At 42.4% G+C, this 14,775-nt stretch overlaps 1 protein-coding gene and 1 long non-coding RNA gene across 2 annotated transcripts; both read right to left on the bottom strand.

Annotated features, from left to right (window-relative positions):
- Positions 1 to 914: 914 nt before the first annotated feature.
- On the bottom strand, positions 915 to 4,027 carry psmg1 (proteasome (prosome, macropain) assembly chaperone 1). Its single transcript, XM_057054274.1, has 7 exons — positions 3,810 to 4,027; positions 2,825 to 2,928; positions 2,389 to 2,534; positions 2,090 to 2,152; positions 1,762 to 1,960; positions 1,548 to 1,678; positions 915 to 1,089 (listed from the first exon to the last, which is right to left on the bottom strand). Exons 1-7 carry the CDS (start codon positions 3,926 to 3,928, stop codon positions 1,012 to 1,014), a joined length of 840 nt encoding a protein of 279 aa, XP_056910254.1. The 5' UTR covers positions 3,929 to 4,027; the 3' UTR covers positions 915 to 1,011.
- Positions 4,028 to 7,171: 3,144 nt separating this feature from the next.
- On the bottom strand, positions 7,172 to 12,678 carry LOC130537881 (uncharacterized). The gene is made up of 2 exons (XR_008953720.1): positions 12,365 to 12,678; positions 7,172 to 11,746 (listed from the first exon to the last, which is right to left on the bottom strand). It is a non-coding gene; the product is annotated as an uncharacterized LOC130537881 (long non-coding RNA).
- Positions 12,679 to 14,775: the final 2,097 nt, after the last annotated feature.

Raw genomic sequence — 14,775 nt, 5'->3', positions numbered from 1 at the left:
ATTACACTTTTGGCTTAACTCGATATTTAGGGAACTTAAATGTGAAATACCAGCCTCACCGCAAACTCATCCACGGGCCTATGAAAGTATTTGGGGTTTAGTATCTTGCTCACGGGTACCTCAGCAGAGCTTTGAAGGCACTGCCTCCCTGCTACCAGAACACCTCCCAAGGTTTATCCACACTGGGACTTTAACAGAGAACCCTCCGCTTCTCAGGCCAGTCCCCTACAGACTGATCTACCATTACCATTGTTCTTTATTACAAGGTATTAATCTGTAAATAAAAATAATTACACTGATGGAAAATTTACAGCAAATAAGAGCAGAACAATGGCAACTATTGCTATTGACATGCTGACTTGTTGCTTTTGCTGGTGTAGCAGCTGGTTGGTAGAAATTAGATTCAGCCCGAGTATCTTGGGGTCTTGATCACGAGTGAGGGAAGAATGTGGGAGATGGACAGGCAGATCCGTGCAGCATCGCAGCAATGCAGATTTATTGGTGCGAAGTTGGTAAAACAGGAACTAATCTAACTATAGCCCAACTATAGTCCAACTAAGAGTAATGACTGAGAACAAGAACATTGGTAATTGAGATGCCTTTGCTAGGTGTGCGGGCTCTCCTTTAGAAATGGGAAAGAAGCGTAATCACCGAGGAGGAACTCAAAGGAGAACTACTGCTCCTCTGCCTCATAAGAGAGCCAGATGAGGTGGCACAGGCATCTAATCAAGATATCTCCTCACTTCCCAGGTGAGGTTTTTTTTGGGGGGGGGGGCAGCGCGCTTCAGGATTTACCTGGAAGAAATGTCGAAGAAGAGGGAAGGACGGGATGGAATTAGTTACTATAAAATAGCCAAAGTTTCAGGGAAAGTAGAATTTACCAGACTGGCTGCAGACAAAAAAAACTCATGCCATTTGTATATTTTTTTAAATCTTATTTATTTTAAAAATGTTAATATTTTACCAGAGTGAAATACTAATTATCCTGCACTGCATGCAAGATGGGAATGTTCAGATATAAAGATTACTCTGAATGTTGGAGGTTCTGGAAAACTTGCGCAGGACATCCGTGCTGGGAGCTGGGTCCAACTGAAAATAAAAACCCAGGAGATTAAAATGTTGGAAGTTAGAAGATCTTGCAGAAATTTTAAGTTCTTCTTTATTCCTTCTTACCAGCCTGCATGAAAGGAGAAAGGTGAATATACTGCTCAATTTTGGATCATATGTAGTATAAATTTTGCTCTGTTGCCAACTGGCTTCTGCTACAGAATCATTGGCCAAGACTCAAAAACAAATGTAAATACATTGGGTACAACCAGAGACCTTACATATATAAAGATGCCACTACTATTTGCTTCATCAGCATTTTCTAAGCCATTTTGGCAAGGGCTTAAAAGTACATTTCAAGCCTCTCTGTGGTTGAAAACCCAAGATCCAATTTCCTGCATACACTTTAAATAAAGCTTGACGAACTTTGTGAGCAGAGCATCATTTTTATGGCTGCGCTGACCTTTCTAAAGTTTTCATAGATATTAAAAGCTGCTCACCTGTATGGACTTGCCAAGACTTGTGAGCACAGGGTTGTATGTCTCCATGGTCACAGAGTCTGCACCAAGGACGTCGCTGTAACACTGGTAAACAACTGCAGGAATACGGTGCACCTCACAGTGGCTCAATACTAACAAAAATAACACAAAGGACATGTCACAAAGCTAGTTTTGATGTATGCATTAGAGAAATTCTTACATGCACAATCATTACCGGCAGCTGGAAGACCCGTGAATATATTGGGCTGCTCCAGTGACGGGCAGACAGACTTTCCATTGTAAGTGCTGCTATGAAGAGAACGTAGGAAGGGAGCAGAGCTACAGTGCAGATAGTCTGCTGCCTTGTATTCAGCCACAGAGCTGTCTGACAGCACAGTGACGTTAAGTTGTCTGTGCTGCAGACAGTCAAATACCTGCATCAGACCAAGGAGTAAAGTCAGCCAGCAAGGTAGAATTGGATCCACTGTCAGCTCATATTAAAGTGCACAATATCACATCAAACAACTTGAACAAATATTCATTTGATTTTTTATATAATCTACCTTTTCTGTCCACTGAAAGAGCTGGTCTTCGGCAATGTAGCAAGTCACCTGACAAATCAAAACCTGCACAGAAAAGAAAAGGCTCATTAAAGAAGTGTTCATATAGGTTTGACTGTTCTGATGATAGGATGGATGAGTTTATAACTAGAATATCACCTTCACTGACTGCCTAAGAACGAGAGATACTTTCACTGCTGTTTTACCACTCACTAAAGTTTTATGAAATGATACACTCAGAATGACCATCCTTGACCTGGAGATTACTGCAGTCCTGTATATCACCATTCTGTGTCACTCACGGAGGGGTTGTCCTTCTGTCTGTGGAAAACGCATGCTGGCTCCACAGATGTTTGTCCAGTGGTAGTCTGGTTCCTCTCATTCCACAATGATGAATGTCCAACTGTGTCCCAGTTTGCAGAGGTGAGAGCGTGCACAGACAAAAACCCTGGGTGGACGGTTAAGAACATGTCTATTGTATTTATTGCTTTTCAGTGCTCAAAATAGGTTGCCTGACACCAGAGTGCTGGTGCATACATTTGGCTGGGATGTTATGATTCTCAATATTTATTTTACTTATTGTGGGTAAAGTATAATATTTGATGCTGGTAAAAACACTGTTGTTAAAAAACCTAATGAGATCTTTCAATTTTTGATACTTGTGAACAGCTGAAAGAAAACAAAAACAAACAAACAAGGTGACTGTGGAGGAAGCTGGCTCAGCCTGGAGCAACTTACGAGCAGCATTGGGTCCCACAGCGAGGATGAAGTCTGAACACTTTAATTTGTTTCCAGATTTCAGACACTCGGTTACTTCGGGGTTCCAGTGCAGATGCACGACCCTAATGAAGAAGGCCAAGAGTTACAATTGTATAAATATGGAATATGGCAATTGAAATACTAAAATAATGTGGAACAATATTTTATGCTAATGCATTCATACACATACTTAGCATAGTAGCTATAAACTGATTTGTTGTGGTATAAACATATATACATACAGGCATACACACATACATATAATTTACACTAAATTAAGAAAATTAAAATTTAATGCAGATCACTTATTTAGGATGACATTTATTTTATCTCATTAATAAACGTCCATCCTTGCAAGTACTGTAGTGTGCATTTGCTGTAGTATTCACTCTCTTCATGTGTACTCGTGACTGAATTTTTAAAATTTCAAAGTATGTCGTACATTTGGCCAGTAGTTTAGTACTACAATACTATCAATTTTGTATAGAAACATTATAAGCTTTTTTTTTTTTTTTAAATCTATCCTGAGGTTTATAGTAGGAACTTCCTCGTTTTAAAATTGCGCACATTAAAACCAATGAAGTTTGGGCACTGAGGATCGCCGTAGAACCAAATAAAACGCGATTAGAATTAAAATTACCCAGCTTTTCTACTTTAATTTAAAAAGTAAATAAGAAAATACCTTTTACTATTATGATTTGTGTTTTATTACTAAAAAAAATAGTGACTCGTGCAATTACACGTTACCAGATTGACTTTAAAGCTTATTATCATGTGTCACGTTAGCTAGCTAACGCAAAAGCCCCAGCAAGCATCAATACACCAATGCGTGGCGTGACGTTACCGCTACAATTAAAGATCAAGATGAGGATAAACAAAGTTAGAACCTATAGCATTTAATTAAATAGCCCACGTTTTAGTAATCCTGGCTGTCTTCGTTGCTATCCGTGCTTCTTTTTTTTACCTCTTTTCTTCCAGTTCTCTTCGGATTTGTTCATCTTCTTCGTTATCACTGAGATCATCTTCATCTTCCTCAACAGCCCGAGAAAAAACCGACAAAACCTCTCCGAAAAAGGTTGCCATTAAAGTTGCAGAGTAAAGCGAAAGTTTTATCTGAATCAAAGCTAAGCGTGACAGAAACACGTCATATCCGCCGGCAGCAGACTCTATTAAATAAAAGCACATATTCGTGTCCTTCAGAATAAAAGTTTTGATTTCAGGCAAAACAATTACAGAAAATCTGTCTATAACTTGCTGTTATTTCAATAAAATACCTTATCAAGGGAAAAATTACTACTCCAACCATGGCATGGACTTGTGTTTAGCTGATTATTTTTAAGTTCAGTTTTGAAATAAAATATATAATTAAATATGATTTAATTTGTCGTGATATTATGGGTCATTACAAAGGCAAGAGACATGGCTATTAACTAGTTATTCATTCCAATATTGATAAAATCTGACACAACTGGTGTATTTAGGTGTTCTGCTCAAACAAACAAGGAAGTGCAATATAATTGGCTCCTCCTGACCGTCCCTGTGGGAAGCTCAAGGCCTTCAGCTGCATGCACAAGTGCTGCCTGTCTAATGTATTTCTGCCTGAGCTGTTCACTTAAATCAATGAATGATTTAAGCCTCACCAGTGTATTCACATGGCGTGCGCTTATACGACCACAGAGCTTTGAATATGAATAATGATGATTCCCCGCCATGTTTTTTGGGGGCCTTTATGCCAATCAGGGAAAGCTTGAAATGTCACATGACCCCACAACCGTCAAGACATTGTAAATAATTAACAAGATGGAAAGAAAGTAGGAAAACATTATTGTTAAAAGATGCTGGCAGCCCATCCCTGCAGTTGTAAAGTTATTTGGAAGCACCAGCCAAGTCCTGTCCAGGCAAATTGGCCTCACATTGACTGCAAAACATCCACCCTGTCCTTTGTGTTGTATAATTCATTTTCCTGTAAGCTCTGCCCCAGGAGATGAGGGACAAACAGAGATGTGATGACATCAGCACGACCATAAAAATACTTCATTGTCACCAGAAAATGTCTAAGATACAAATTGGACAGCAGAGCAAAGCCTGGAGTAGAATAGAGATTACCAGTGCAGCGTGATAATGCTCCAAGAGGTCATAAAGTAACAGCAGAAAGGTTTGCTGTCAGAAAATAGAGCAACATGCTTACAGGAGGCTCCCGGCTGCTGTTAAGATAATTGATAGTAGCAGGAGGGAGAAAGAGTGGGACCTATAGCAGCCTACCAAGAGTAGTAAAGCCTTCAAGCTCAAGACAAAAGAAGGTGGCATCAACAACAGTACAAACAGTACAGGACAAGCAGATGGAGCGACTATTAAAGAGAGAACAGGAAACAAACAAGTTGTTTCAGGACAGGTGATACTGATCAATCAACCAACCGAGCATCTGGATCATGAGCTCAACTTGGCATGTTCATATGGTTGGTTATCAGACAGGAGAACAATTCTAAAGACTCCCTTTAAGAGTACAGCCCCTCTGAAAATCCTGCTAGGCCTGGACGAGACAGATTTCATATTCACCCAATATTTAATGAGTGTAAAGTAGCAGAGATCAGAAGCACTCAGGAAAGAGTACTTGAATAAATGTACTTTGTTACATTTTAAGAAGACATGTGTTCGAAAACCAGAAAAATAAACCATTTAATTCAGAATGTGAGTGAAGTTTATGCCTCCACTTGCAAAAATCACACACACACACACACACACACACACACACACACACACCACACACACACACACACACACACACACAGCCCATCCTATCAGACCACCTACTCACACTCACATTTATACACAAGGGTAATTTCAAGTGATCACCCCAGGCTGAACTGCATGTCTGTGGACTGTGGGAGGGAAGTGGCGCACCCGATGGATTCCCACGCAGACTCACAGGAAACACACAGATCCTGCACAGAGGGGCCCAGTTGCTAAGGAACAGAATTGTTCATCAACATGGGGGTGTGATCACTTCTGTGCATGGTGTGGGTTTAATCACATGAACCCGCGTGCAAATGCTGTAGCAGGGCCCATATCATGTTCATGCTGCCTGAAGGCAGGTGACCAAGGTGAACTGCTGGTGATGTAAAATCCGCCAGCTCAAGAAAATATCAATAGAACAATGACTGTACATGTGGTTTGTCTGTTAAATGTTCTTTCCAGCTGGAAGTTATTTCAGTTTGAACAATTTATTTAGACGCCTTGATGCGAATGTTTTAGTGTTATAAAATTTGAGAGATTTTAGTCAAGGTAAATTTAGAAAGTAAATTTCCTTAAAGCCTTTGTTCCAGAAATTTAGATATGTCACCTTTTGCATTTGCAATTTTTCACCTAATTCAGATTCAGATTCAGGTCCTTTATTGTCCCACACAGGGAAATTTACAGCGCAACAACAGCAAGAGCACACAGAGACAATTAAGATAAAAATAAAATAGAATAGAATAGAATTCGGAATATACAAATATAAAAAAATAATAATAATAATAAAAATCTCTTCCTCGCCCTCCTGGGCGGTGCCTCCTTCCTTCAGACTCGGGTCCTCTACCAGAGGCCTGGGAGTCTGAGGGTTCTGCGCAGGATCTTAGCTGTTCCTAGGACTGCGCTCTTCTGGACAGAGATCTCTGGTGTGGTTCCTGGTATCTGTTGGAGCATCTACTCATCTTGGGTGTTACTGCCCCTAGTGTCCCGATCACCACTGGGACCACTGTTGCCTTCATGCCCCACATTCTCTCCATCTCCTCCTTCAGCCCTTGGTACTTCTCCAGCTTCTCATGTTCCTTCTTGCTATCACTCAGGATTGCTACATCTATCACCACCACTGTCTTCTGGTGTTTATCCACCACCACTATGTCAGGCTGGTTGGCCACCACCATCTTGTCAGTCTGGATCTGGAAGTCCCACAGGATCTTGGCCTGCTCGTTCTCCACCACTTTCAGAGCTGTCTCCCACCTGATCTCTGGGACCTCCAGCCCATACTCAGTGCAGATGTTCCTGTACATTATGCCAGCCACCTGGTTATGCCGCTCCATGAATGCGTTGCCTGCCAGCATCTTGCACCCTGCTGTGATGTGCTGGACTGTCTCAGGGGCATCTCCACACAGTCTGCACCTGGGGTCTTGTCTGGTGCTCAGGGCCTGTTCTTGTGCAGCCATGATTATATAAATATATATATATACATACACAAAGAGGATGTATATTTACAGTAATCCAGATAAATGGATACTCGGCCCTGTATACCTGTACATAGTACAGAGGGTGAATACAATATACATATCAGAATATGTAATATTCAGATTGTGCTAGCAGGCATTAATTTTATTGTGCAGTCTGACAGCAGCCGGCAGGAAATATCTGCAATACCTCTCCTTCACACAGCGAGGGTGGAGCAGCCACTCACTGAAGGAGCTGCCCAGTGCTGTCAGGGTGTCCTGTAGGGGGTGGGATGTGTTGTTCAACATGGATGACAGCTTAGCCATCAACCTCCCGTTTCCCACCACCTCCACCGAGTCCTCCGAGGAGTGGTCCCTGCACTCCAAAAGACTTCAGCCTCCTGAGCAGGAACAGTCTGCTATTGCCCTTCTTGACAAGGGCGTCTGTGTTGTGTGTCCAGTCCAGGTTATTGTTTAAGTGAACACCCAGGTACTTGTAGGACTCCACCACGTCAACATCCGTTCCCAGGATGTTCACCGGTGCAGGCGGGACGTTGTTACGCCTGAGGAGATCCACCACCAGCTCCTTGGTTTTATTGGCATTGATCCGGAGGTTGTTCCGCAGGCTCCAGTCCACAAAGTCCTGAATAAGTCCTCTGTACTCTGTATCGTCCCCATCAGTGATGAGGCCGACAGCAGCGGAGTCGTCAGAGAAGTTCTGGAGGTGACATGAAGATCAACTATTTAATACATTTTTGAGATCCAATAAACAAAACAATTACATTTTAGTCATTTAACAGATGCAGGGAGTAAAGAGGAGAGGAGGAGAGAGGAGGCAAAAGTTCTGTTAGGACAGGACCGTTTAGGCGAGCTGAGTCTTCAAGAGCGTTCTGAAGGAAAAGCGGGCCAATAAGACCATAATAATTCTCATAATAATAATTAAAGGGAAATAGGGTGGTACATGGTACATGGACTGTTGTAGAAAACACAACTTTTTTCTTTTTTTCTTTTTTTTTTCAATGACAGCTGAAAAAACGCAATCTTTGAATTATTAATAGCTAGAGTTTTGTCTCACTTATGTAAAGCTGAGTAAATTGGCTATGACCAGTCTGAGTTTCTTGGTTATTTCTACTCTTGGTTATTTACAGGCAGAGATTTCTAAATAAGCAAAGAGTTTAGCTGAGTGTTGCAGACACCTGAAAAAATAAAGTAAAAATAGTAAATCATTTGACTGGAACGAGACGCATAAAAGGGCATCGGTATGTGGTGGAAAGTCCAGTGAACTGAGCTCACGATAGAACAGCACTAACATCAAGGCTGGAAGCCCCAGGAGTCGGCCCTGATTTGTAATCTCATATAAGCAGACCGAGAGCTAATGACATGAGACGGATTTCGTAAATGTTCGGTTATCAGAATGGAGCAGAAATGATCCATAGAGGGTATTTAAAAGGTCGTGATGCAATTTTTTAAACATGGTTTGACATTATTCAGGCTTCACAATATGTTTTTGTCACAATCCTTTTATATGAAGTCATAAAATCTTTAGTTTTGCTTGCTTCGTTCTAATTTAGGTATTCAATTTACGTATTCTAATTTACCTATTGAAACTTACCTCCGAGACCAACTTTATTGTGGATGCTTTGCATTAACCCCACAAACAGGATCAATGACACTCTTGCTCATGGAAGGATGAAGCCAACATGAGGATTCAGTCTGGACAAGTCGACAGTTCACCGCTGGGCACGTTAACGCCAGTGGTCAATTTAGAGCCACTAGCTGAACTGAAGGCGAGAACCTAAGCAGATATGTGGGAAAATATGCAGAAGAGTCCCTGGCCCTGGAAAAATTTAAACCTGGAACCTTCCTGCAGTGACATGACACCACAGCAGAGTCTTTCCAGAAAATCTAAAAAGGAAGCTGAGTAGTGTAATAACATATTTGGAACAGTGTCAGGAGAGTAAAGACAGGGCTACTCCTTTAAAACACATCTATAAAACTGCAACTTCCTTTTGTTATTTATTAATTTGTTTCCATGGTGATTGTTTGCAGCATATTTGAGCTGCACGTTTCAACTGTCCAATCAGCACCTCACTGACCCAGCTGCAACGGCAGCTCTCACCTGCACCGGTTCAGCGTTTTCCTCAGTAGCTTCTTCTCAGTTTAGCTTCAAGTGAGCCAGACCACAAATTCAGGATGGATGCGTTCAGACTACAAACAGGTGTGGGTGAGTGGGTTCACTAATGGAGCACTTCAGCACAGTCTGAGGATCATATTCTAATCAATGGTTGCTGTTTTCATTGCATATTTCATCTGCATCTCTGACTCTGCTACAGTACCATCCACCACAATCCAAGAAGAGCCTTCTAAATATGCAGCTTCACTTTACGTACAGAAATGCAAAGGTCTCCTGGAATAAATGCGCGCATGGTGGTGCCCGGCGACACCATAATCATTAAGAAAGAAAGACATTAATCAATTTAGGAGAGATGTTTCCCACCTACTTACCTGATTTTAGACAATGCTGTGGTGCACAACAGCAAAGATGGAGGTGACAGTTTGGGGCACGCATGCACACATGCACACCTGTATATGAGTGCATGCACGAGTGCACGCATGATAAATCGTCTTTTGTGCGATTCATTTAAAATTCTGCTGACAGAGACCCTCAGCAAATGTGTGAGCGTGGAGGGAATGTCGAGAGGATTCTCCTGAACGGAGATGGCCTGCAGCTTTCAAGATATCAGTTGGAGATGCACAATGCCTCTCTCTCTACACACACACACACACACACACACACACACACACACACACACAGACACACACCTCATTACAGTTCCTCTGGCCATGTGACTCAATAATTATCTACCACATAATGAACAGTGTCCATCAGAAAGAGGAAAGTATACTTCCTGTCTTAGTTTTGGGGTTAGAATGAAACTGACAGTGATGAGAAAGTAATAAGACCCTGCGATTCTATCCTCCAGTTTCCTTCAGAACAAAATGATGACAATTTACTATCAAATGTGTTTTACTGTTTAAATACATATGAATATGATAAATTAATAGTTTTGTTTACATGTCAGGTTACGAAAACTACTCCTACCAAAAATTGTTTTAATCATATGGAGCCATAACAATGGGATTGTTTAAGCATTGATTTTTGCTGGTGATATCATAAATCAAACTCTCAGAGGATGAGATATTTTTACAGGATATTGTTCTCCAGTAGATCGAAAGGGACCGGAGTTTTCCTCTTCCTCTCCTCAGCACTGTCTCCAGCCTCAGCAGACAGCAACAACAAAGCACCAGTAATGCAGCTGCAGTTCGGTGTCGTGCAGGTAGTTTACAGGGTGCAGAGGTGTGAAATTGGATTGGGGTTTCAACTTCTCCCTTTTTGCCATTCCTCATACAACTACAGTCAAGTACAAAGCCACAGAGGCCTGTCAAAGATGGATGGTGCGCACTGTTATTTCCAATTGGATGGTTTGTCACCCTGTGACAGCAAAGGTACACAAAAGGCTTTGGAGGCAGGGGAATAAATTAGAGCACATTCATGTAGGCATGTATCAAAATCTCCTTCTTACAACATTACATTCCGTTTCATGGATTTTACAAGTTATGAAAGATGACAGCTGCCCTCTCTGACTGTCTATGTTGCAATGTGGGTCAGTTTGACCAGCCAGGCTAAAGGGAAAGGGGGGTCTCTCATGAATATTTGGCACAATAATCACTCTCCATTAAACTCTCTAACATATGCCAAGCCTTAAACTGTGCATGAATAGTTGTATGAATCTTTCAACATGCACTCATCTACAGTTCATCACCCAGGGACCTGCACTTCCTCCAAGGGCATCCATTTTTCATGGGACCCAACCGGTGATGAAGCCCATCCATGAGCGGGATGGGGAAATTACCGTGAGAATCAGGAGGGCTGTGGGAGACAAATCATAGAGATTTTTATCTGGTGAAACAGCTCCTTTTGTTTTGGTTAGTTGGTGCTCTATGTAGGGTGTTTTACACAAGTGACAGGATGGCAATCTACAGAACCGCTGTGAAAACTTATGAATATGGGGATAACATTGACAGCATCAAAAGCATGAAACTATTATTGTACCTGTGAACTTTTAAACCTCACAGCAAACAACGTGGGTTCGAATATGGAAATATTTAGGGGGAATTCCGATGCATCAAAATGTTCTCCGCTAAAGAGTTGTTGTCAAAACAAACCTCAGGGAGAAGCCACGCTTGACTGAAGCATTTCAAATGGAAATGAGAAGTTTTTGACTCCATGTGTGGAAGGGCATGGCCCAGAAGGGAATTGTGAGGCCTTGAGAAGTACATGCATACATGCATGTCCTGTCAAGCTCTCCTTGTGTAGCCACTGCTTTATTTCCGTAATGTTCTAGACGCTGTGCTGGGAGACCAAGCTAACCTTTCTGCAGCCACATGCACAGATGTGATACCCAGGAGTAGCTGGAGATGAAAAGAATCCTTCAGGGAAGCTAAGGGAACAGCAGTTGGCCTTTGACAAGAATTTTTTATTACGTTAATTGTATTAATTTAAATCCCATCTCTCTTAGGCAAACGTAGATCACGTTCAGGTGTCTCGGTGGTGTTTGGAGCCTTGTAGGTCAGGTCTGGCCTCATGGTTGAAGCATCCTTCATTCTCCTTCAATGCTCTATATTTGGAGTTCTTGTCACCCAGCCTGCATCTTCTTGTCTGGAAGGAGATGAACTACTTAAATGGTCTAAATTAATGTTTTGGGTATTTTTTTAACACAAACATTTTAAATAAAAGATATAATCGTTCTTGCCAAACGCAAGAGCCTGCGCGATATATTATTAATTTTAATGAGTAAATGAGTGCTTAACACAGTTTTCCTCAGTCCAACAGCAGACTTTTGTGATCATTCAGGTAAGAATTCACGACGCTCCCTGAATTAGTTTCAAAAATAGGAGGATTTACAAATCCAAAAGGGGCCATATAAGGTTTAAAAGACCTAAAAATTAGATTTCGTGTGATAAACTAGGGTAATACAAGATGAATTATTTTCATTTAATTTACTTTTGTTCTGTGGAAAATTTGACTGACGTCTCTATTTGTCTTTTGTGTGTGACATAAAACTCTCATAATCTGAGACGTCTCATATAAGATAAAGGTTTAGGACCCGAAGCATTTAAACCGAGACCGCACCCTCAAGAATTATTCATAAGAACGAAGTGGCAAAGATTCCTTGGGTGATGAGAAATTTAAACAATATGATGGTTGATTTGGAGAAAACGACGACGAGGAGCAAGAAGAAAAAAGGAAAAGCAGCGGCTGACTGGTATACGGGACCTTTAATGCAGCTGCAGCTCTTCATTCAGATGTTGAGTGGAGGAGCGGATGGCCGGAGGAGGGACGCTTTTCAGGGAAAACCTCCCGCATTTCTATCACAACCACAAAAAACAACCTGCACATAAACCCTGAAGGAATTTACTGTCGCTTTACCGTGCTCTATCTGAATGGGGGTGTGTGCTGGTTGAAGGCTGAGAGGATTGCGGCAGTCAAAGCGTCCTGGGTGATCGGAGCTCAGCAGCATCACATTGCATGAAATGCGTCACCGTGATCCGGTTTTCCCATTTGCACCTCTCGGCTCTCCACGCACGGACTGTTCCGCGCACTGACCATCCGGTAAGGAATGCTTTTTACGCTTAACTGCAAACGCAAGCGCCTGCGGCGTTAATTAACGGCACAATCGGTAGGTTGTTGTGTTTTGGGTAAAATGCTGCTGATGCGTGCAGTGCGGGAAGAGATGAGGGTAAATGTGAGAGTAGATGGGGGTAAATCACGGAGGCCTTTAATTAGAATCATCTATTGTCTCGGCTTCTGCTTAGTATCCATTGTCGGTTTCATATGGTACCATTGTTCATATGGTACCATTACGCACTGGGGTTGTTTTATTTGCACTGGGATAATCGTCCTAAATCGATCTTTTTAATGTGCCTGAGCACGTTAATGAGTGCAGGTGGGCGGGGTATTGCTTCCCTGGTTAAGCTCTTCTCTCATGTGCTTCCTTCGTGGTGCAGGTAAACCACATGCGCGGCCCGGTGTCACCGCGCTGAGCCCGGAGAGCACTACGACAGATGGACCGAATGGAAACCAGAACCACCTCTGAGGCCTCTGGACCGTCGGTGCCGGTGCCTCCACCGCACCGCTGTTACGGCGCCCACATCAACGACACCTGCGCGGAGCACCTGAGCCTCTTCCCGCCGTTCTCCTCCACCCTCGCGCTCCTCGTGCTGGTGGCCGTGCTCGTGGGGATCGTCTTCGTTTCCCTGGCAACGTTTCACTTCCACAAGAGGAAGCTCCGGAACAGGAAGATCCAGCGCGCGCAGGAGGAATACGAACGCGACAGTCGCAGCCCCGCGCGCGCCGGGGCGAGCGGCGAGCCCTCGAGGCCGTGCGTCATCGTCCGGCCGGTGAAATGCGACGTGAAAGAGCCGCGCGACGGCGTGAGGAGCGGCGCTGTGGTCAGCGGAGTGGCACGCGGCCACCAGGAGCCGCAGCAGACAGTTGATGTCGACTGTTAGTGCAACTTCAGGGAATGAGACTATGGAATAAACAGGAAAAGCAATAAGGCACAAAGAACTCCCATACCTACATCTGCTGCTTGTAGTTCACGTAGAAACAGTAGGAAAAAGGCAGAATACTGAGCAGAATAGCCTTTAGATCTCCAGTGTGACATGGATTAGCCATGTGGACACATCTTCCTAGTACACTAGTATTCTAGTATACTGTATAAAGTATAAATGCCTGCTTTGACTTTTGGACCTCTCTCTCTTCCTCAGCTGTGTTTAAACTTAAAACATGTTTAAACTTTAAATCCACCCTGGGATGTGACACATGGTTGTGATGAATTATTAAGACTTGGTGACAACACACAGACAATAATGGCTCGCTGATCTTCCCTGGCATGTCCTCTGACACACTACCAGTATGTAGTTAGACTATAATGGATGTTGTGGTGCTCTTAGGCAGTGCAAAACTGCAAAATAGGCTGTAGAAAATGGCTTATTTGTATGCGTAGTATTTTTTCCTTGAATTAAGTGACTTAGCGTATTTGCATTAAATACTGTCCTCCAACGTCAAGACATCTGTAGGTAGCTCAATAACCTGACGGGATGTTGAGACTCTTTTGCTGTATTTATGCACACAAGATTGTTTCGTAAGTTTTAGCGCTACTAGAGTATTTTCATTTTGGAGTATTTATAACGTAATAGAAACTGACTTGTATCTTCCAGTAGAAACTGTCCATTCAAACAAGTATTTTTGATCTCTCTCCATCATAGTATATAGTAAATTGTAATCCATTTCATGAGTTTGCTGTAAATGTTGAGAGCTGGAATGTTTTGCCGTAACATCATCTTTCTGGAGTTCATATAATCTGCCTTATACGAGAGGGAAATGTGTAATATTCAAAGTTTATAAATAAATGCATTATGTTCATCCTTTGACAGTGTCAGTGACCTTCTAGACCTATTGTGCAACATATTGTAGATTACTGGGTTTTGAGTGTAGTATTTAAGGTTGTTTTACAGCACAGTGGATTAAATATACAGAAATGACCTCCGAGGAGGTCCAGCCACCGGCATTTACCCAAAGCTATGACGAATGTGAATGATCATGTGTGAATACACAAACAGAGCCACAACTTGCATCTGCTGCACAGACCCCATCAATCTTACGCTGGGTTTTACTGGCACGGA

This window comes from Takifugu flavidus, chromosome 14, assembly GCF_003711565.1.
Source record: "Takifugu flavidus isolate HTHZ2018 chromosome 14, ASM371156v2, whole genome shotgun sequence".
In the NCBI taxonomy this organism is placed as follows: domain Eukaryota; kingdom Metazoa; phylum Chordata; class Actinopteri; order Tetraodontiformes; family Tetraodontidae; genus Takifugu; species Takifugu flavidus.
This window is presented reverse-complemented; position numbering and strand designations above follow the sequence as displayed.

What these genes read in the sequence shown, in the direction of transcription:
- psmg1 (XM_057054274.1), bottom strand. Translation starts at nt 3,928, where the DNA reads ATGGCAACCTTTTTCGGAGAGGTTTTGTCGGTTTTTTCTCGGGCTGTT. An exon ending in TCTTTCAGTGGACAGAAAAG is followed by an intron (nt 1,961 to 2,089) that starts GTAGATTATATA and finishes GGTCTGATGCAG; the next exon opens with GTATTTGACTGTCTGCAGCA. An exon ending in GTCTTGGCAAGTCCATACAG is followed by an intron (nt 1,090 to 1,547) that starts GTGAGCAGCTTT and finishes TTTTATTTTCAG; the next exon opens with TTGGACCCAGCTCCCAGCAC.